The sequence below is a fragment of the Eucyclogobius newberryi genome, unplaced genomic scaffold (assembly GCF_026437365.1).
Source record: "Eucyclogobius newberryi isolate DKJ021-1_F unplaced genomic scaffold, fEucNew1.0.hap1 SCAF_361, whole genome shotgun sequence".
Classification (NCBI taxonomy): Eukaryota; Metazoa; Chordata; class Actinopteri; order Gobiiformes; family Gobiidae; genus Eucyclogobius; species Eucyclogobius newberryi.
In genome coordinates, this window is record NW_027316014.1 from 1249 (window position 1) to 7349 (window position 6101).

At 37.6% G+C, this 6101-nt stretch overlaps 1 protein-coding gene across 1 annotated transcript; it reads left to right on the forward strand.

Annotated features, from left to right (window-relative positions):
• Nucleotides 1-1189: 1189 nt before the first annotated feature.
• Nucleotides 1190-5820, forward strand: LOC140376512 (terminal nucleotidyltransferase 4B-like; the record flags this gene model as incomplete). Its single annotated transcript, XM_072462004.1, has 9 exons — nucleotides 1190-1327; nucleotides 2130-2237; nucleotides 2363-2491; nucleotides 2734-2947; nucleotides 3021-3147; nucleotides 3382-3485; nucleotides 3563-3747; nucleotides 3899-4042; nucleotides 4117-5820. Coding segments are annotated over 9 exons (1308 nt in total), but the record flags the coding sequence as incomplete, so codon positions are not given.
• Nucleotides 5821-6101: the final 281 nt, after the last annotated feature.

Here is a 6101-nt window from a genome sequence, read left to right on the forward strand (position 1 = left end):
GACACAGAATCTTCTGTATTATCGTGCGTAAGGCTCCGGGAAGGCTGTAAAGAGCCAGATTTCTCGGCAGGATTTTGCGCATAACGTCTTCTGATTTTATTAGCCTTTTGGACGTACATTTTGTTAGATATATGTATTATACCAATACAAAAATAAAATAAAAATGTTAGAATTTTTTTATTTTTTTTTTTTAACCTCTATATGGGAAATTCATGGGTAAACTCATATTTACACATTTTCACATATATTGTTTTTAGCAGTTATAATTGCTATTAGTGGCCTACAAAATATCAAAATGTATGTTTTATGATCATAGAGGAGCTAAAATTGTAATAAAACAGTTTGGCACAGTTGGCACATATTTGGATCACTTGTTCCGAATATACTTTTTGATACAAAAAGGTCAACAGCACCAAAATGCCTGTTCCTAGAGATCTGAAACTTTACACAGTTGTTGTCAACAAGATAAACATCATGTACAGTGAACAGCATATGCACACAATGAAGTATGTCATGCTCAGAACCATTACAAATTGACAATATTCAGGCGAGACTAAAAAAGGATGTTTTGTTTATGTTTGGGCCTCTGTAGTGTAAGTTCATGTGCACATCTGCAGAAACTAGAAGGCCTAAGCTTTCTAATGATGCATCACACTTGCATGTGGAACATAAGATCCTCTTTTAATAAGCAATGCCATTTGGGTATGTCCAACCATTGTGCACAGGGCGAAAATAGGTGGGTGGTAACAGGTTAATGTAAGATGAAATCGTTTCCTGTGTAACTTGACAGAAGCACACACTTTAGGAGAAGACAAAGCTACACAACATGGTCATTCTTCTCACCCAGAGTCGTATGTGCCCTGCATGTGCTCAGGTCATTCACCCAACTCAGATTCACTCAACTCAGGATTAAAAACAAAGACGTAGCGGAAACTATTCTCGTGAAGATGAAGACCTTAAAAAACTAAATAAAATAAAAAGTATAAATGATTGCTTTGCTGCTGTCACCTTTTTCTGAATTGGTAATGAATGAGATAAGAAGTAACCTTCTAAAATGATCTCTAGATAAACATTGTACCCCGGTGTGGCGTATGTGTGGGTATATGTTTTGAAACTATATTTGCATAGACTTTTTGTCTTTTTTTTTTCCCGTCAATCACAAAAAAATATTTTTAAAGCAACATTTTAACTTCTTTTTCCCAACAGTGACATCGACCTTGTTGTTTTTGGAAAATGGGACACTCTCCCTCTTTGGACACTGGAAGAAGCACTTCGGAAGATGAACGTTGCTGATGAGAACTCTATTAAAGTCTTGGACAAAGCCACTGTAAGCATAATTTATTCTTCATATTTTTTTTATTGAAAACCTGGCTTATTCAGACATTTCCAGACAATCCGTTCAGTGTGGCCAACTAGAATTACTTGGTACAAGATTACTTAAGCTTTGTCTCAAAAAATGTCCTTTGTCATTATATCAAAAGTTTGACCAAACCCTGAAAACATGCCAAATGTAATAATAACAATCACCATCTCAAACATCATAATAATTATAGTATTAAGAATGTATTTGAGTTCTTTCATATTGCTCAAGTGTGGCCATGGTAAAAGTAAAATAGCTTGTTATGCTAAATGGCTAAAGCTAGCGTGGTGCACATACAAGAAGTCTAAATAATAAAGGCACTTCCAAATAATATTGATAGTATGTGGAAAAAGTAGGCTATATTATATAAAATCTATCCATGGGTTTCAGTTCTTTAAAGGTCTTTTCACCATTCAAAAGACATATTTTGATATAAATGCTTATTTCTATTTGTAAGTCCTAATTATCATTCTGAAACCCATGGATGAGATTTACTACTGTATTTGAATCATGGATCTATTATTAGAATCGTCTGTGAAAATGATGCCTGTTACCAGTAGGTACTCGGTATCGGTAAGTACTGAAAATGAAGTACTTGTATCAGTTTGGGAAAAAATATGTACCTAGAATACCCTTCAAGTGTTTAAAACCCCTTAAAGTCCCATTACAGGCACATTTTGCTCTCTATTGCCCTGGTCATCCCTAAGTTGATTAACACTACACATATATGTACAAATGACATGACAAGGATATTGTTTGTGTCTTTTAGGTACCTATTATCAAACTGACTGACTCCTTCACTGAAGTCAAAGTGGACATCAGTTTCAATGTGAAAAGTGGAGTTAAAGCTGCCTGTCTCATAAAGGAATACAAAGAGGTTTGTACAGTGACATTTGTGGATGCATGTTTTGTAAATTTCACTTTGATAGTTGAATTGGATTGTAACGTGTGCTATGTTTGTGTAACACGAGGCTTTTAACACAATGACAACTTTTTCTCTAGAAATACCCTGTGTTGCCTTATTTGGTCCTGGTGCTAAAGCAGTTTCTGCTGCAGAGAGACCTCAATGAAGTTTTCACAGGAGGAATCGGCTCCTACAGTCTTTTTCTCATGGCTGTGAGCTTCCTACAGGTCAGGAAATATTTTCAAATGTTATGTAAAATCAGGGTTGTCCAAAAAGTCTTCTAAATTACATTTCCAACTGTATCATTGCTGCAGTATGTTGCCAATAACTGAATCAATTAGATTTTTTATGTGAAGACAAAGCTATTTACCACTGTATGTTGTTCATGCTATTTGTTAAAACTGTGATTTTATCAAGTATTGAAATATTTTGGATTGAACTTGAAATTGTGACTTCAAATCTGTTGCAGCTTCACTACAGAGAGGATGTCTGTAGTCCCAATATCAACATTGGTGTTTTGCTTATTGAGTTCTTTGAACTCTATGGTCGCAATTTTAACTACCTGAAAACCGGCATCAGGATAAAAGATGGAGGCTGCTATGTTGCCAAAGATGAAGTACAGAAGAACATGATGGATGGATACAGACCTTCCATGCTCTACATAGAAGACCCTCTTCAGCCAGGTAGCGAGACGGTTTAATGTAATCTATGAAATGAATAGTATGTACTAAAATGCCAACATTTGAATAATTGTAGACAACGATGTTGGGCGGAGCTCATATGGTGCTATGCAGGTCAAGCAGGCCTTTGACTATGCATATGTGGTTCTCAGCCACGCGGTGTCACCCATTGCCAAGTACTATCCAAATAATGAGACTGAGAGGTGAGTGCTTCAAGACAAACCTCTACCTTATGTGTGACACACACACACACACACACACACACACAAAAAATGTTTTTAAAGATTGAGATGAATAGATCTAGAGAGATACTGTGTGTCTAGATCAATCCCTCGATCTATCTCTTAATGATAAATATGAAATGATTATAATGAAGATATTAGTGTCACTCTGTCTCTTCAGTTTTGATATTTAAAAAATCTATGAATTTTTCACAGTATTCTTGGCCGAATAGTCCGTGTTACTCAGGAAGTTGATGAGTACCGAGAATGGATAAGAAGCAATTGGGGAAACCAGTGTAAACATGAATTGCCACTTAACAGTGAGTCAAACATCCCGTGTCTGAGAATATCATTTCAAAATCACTCTTTGGTTTACATGTCTTTACCTAATTTCTAGAAAACGATGTTGCGCTATCCCAACAACTTGATGAATGCAACAACAACGTTCTAAATGAGGCGGAGGATGATGTTGCTCCTCACAGTAAACAGTCTTCCATCTCTTCTTCACCGTCTCCGTCTCTGCTCTCGTCTCCCTCGTCCTCTCCTCTGTCGCCCACATCCTCATCTAGCTCTAGTGACGCGGTAAGTCCTGATAACAACATATTATATTTAGGTTGAGGCTGCTTGCTGACGCATGGATTAGCACAGTCATAATTCAGATCATTAAATAAACTGCATACTGAATAAAATAGTCAAGGTGTAGTCACATGGATCGTTTTCTTCTTTCATGCAGGACTCTGACAGCACACCACGTAAGACTGCCAAGCAGCAGCCTTGTCGGGGCTCGGTGCCCCACAGGGAAACGTCGCTCTCTGTAGCAAATCATCGAACGAGTCATAATACTACCACTATGTCCACAAGCAACAAAAGCGGAAAGGCAAGTTATGCTTTACTCAAGATCCTCTTGGCAGATTGTCAAAAACTCATTTGTACTCATTGTTTTACTCGCAGGCCAGAGCGTCCCGTCTCCATCTTAAGAGTGGTCACCATAGTCAGCAAGGCTCGTCTGCCGGCACCAAAGCTCATCAGAGCAGCCGGCCACAGCACCAAGGCAATAGCAAAAAGAGGAAAAATGTGAGGGACTCCACACAAGAAGACCTGTGCAGATAGGGGCATGTCGCTCTGACCGCCCTTCATTTTATGGAGGTTGTTCTTTGTTTTACAACCTGCCTTATTGTTGTTTCATGTTTTTGAGGAAGAAAAGCAACAAAGTTAAAAAAAAAAAAAAAAACATTTTATAAGGAGGAGTATTTCTTCAAAGTAAAATTAAATGAAGATATGAAGCTCATTTGGTTCAGAATTGCTTGTTTTATTGCAGTCCTGACACCAGCAGCACCTTTCCTCTTGTGAACAGCAGCTGTCTCTTTTCAAATCTGGAACCTGGGACTGTGAGCTTGATTTTCAAAGGAAAATCCAAATATGATCAAAGCGAACAAAATCAAAAACTACTTTCTGAACATTGATATTTTGACCTAAATGCAATCAGCACACACGGGACAACTTTTGCATGATATTTCTTTTCGTTGGTAGCTTTTCTGCAATGGTTTGTTCAAATGGTTAAAATCCCCCAAAACAAAAATGTTTAATTCTTCTTTTTTTAATGTTTAACAAAAAAAAATGCTCCTGTTTTCCTCACAAATGTTTCACTCATTGCCAACTTAACTCATCAGCAATCTTCTAGAGTGAGTGAGTGAGTGTTAACATCTTTCCTTTACACACAGACACACGCTTTATAACTGGGCTCTGAAGCTGCACAGTGAATATTGCAAGTGGCGTGGTATTTGAATGGTACATGACTGACAGTTAAAATATACATATTTGTCACTTTAAAAGATGGCCCTGCTGTAGTATCAAATTCTCATGATCGTATTTGCACCTGGGAATACCTACCTCGGAATATAAATGTATTTGCCACAATTTTTACTCTTAATAACAAGCAATACTTTAAAAAATGAGACCATGAGTAAAATTTCACCTAATCAAGATATTTTGCTCTTTGTGTTTATGCCCATGTTGTTTGGCTCTAATTTGCCACTTTGTCTGCTGTGCCCATCATAATAGAGCCCAGAGATTGAAGACAAACACATGAAACATGTCGGCAAGATTTTACACATCATCTGTAATTTACCTAACAAATCATTTGTATTTGTTAAAAATATTTATTTTTTTAAGAATTATAAGAACATGTGATCATCTATGTAATGGGATAAACCTAATATCTTGTGTCCTATTTGCTGAATGGTATGGTCTGCGGGCCTTTATGCCAATGTTCATTTTTGATTTTATTATTTCAATGATTGTTGAGTGACCAAGTTACTTTTAAGTTTTGAGAGACCATTTTAGAAGTCAGGATCAGAGTTTTGTTTTAATGTGGCTGGTCTACTTACTTTAAAGGAAGATTTTTAAATTATACAAAATGTTTATCATAGCAAGTCTCATTTTGTCAAGCACCAATTATTTACAGTACAAAAACTAACCTGTAGGTGGAGTCATTGGATCAGTTGACCTCTTAAACTGCGTAGATCAATGTTCTAGATTTAGGATATTTATGCATAGTAAAACAGCGGTTTGTAGTGACAGGCAGGCTGTCAGTCACGTGAATGTCTGCCCCTTCTAATGCGGAAGCTTTTAGTTCAGCTCTATCACCATATCTTGGATTGAGTTTCTCTTCAGCCATTACAAATAATGCAATAAAACAGTGCAATGAAACCGCCTTTGTGTTTATTCTAAGCTGCTGACATGTTGAGGGATAAACCAGTGCCAGTACGTGATAAAAGCATGTGTAGATGACAGAGCCTGTGTCCTGGAGGAGGGGCGTCAGGCGTCAGGCGTCAGGCGCGCGCTCAGAGGCGCTGCTGAGGCGGACACCGCACCATGTTCTGAGGCAAGCGGCACCTCCAGAGCTTCTACACCATTCTCCTCCGCTCACCTACAAC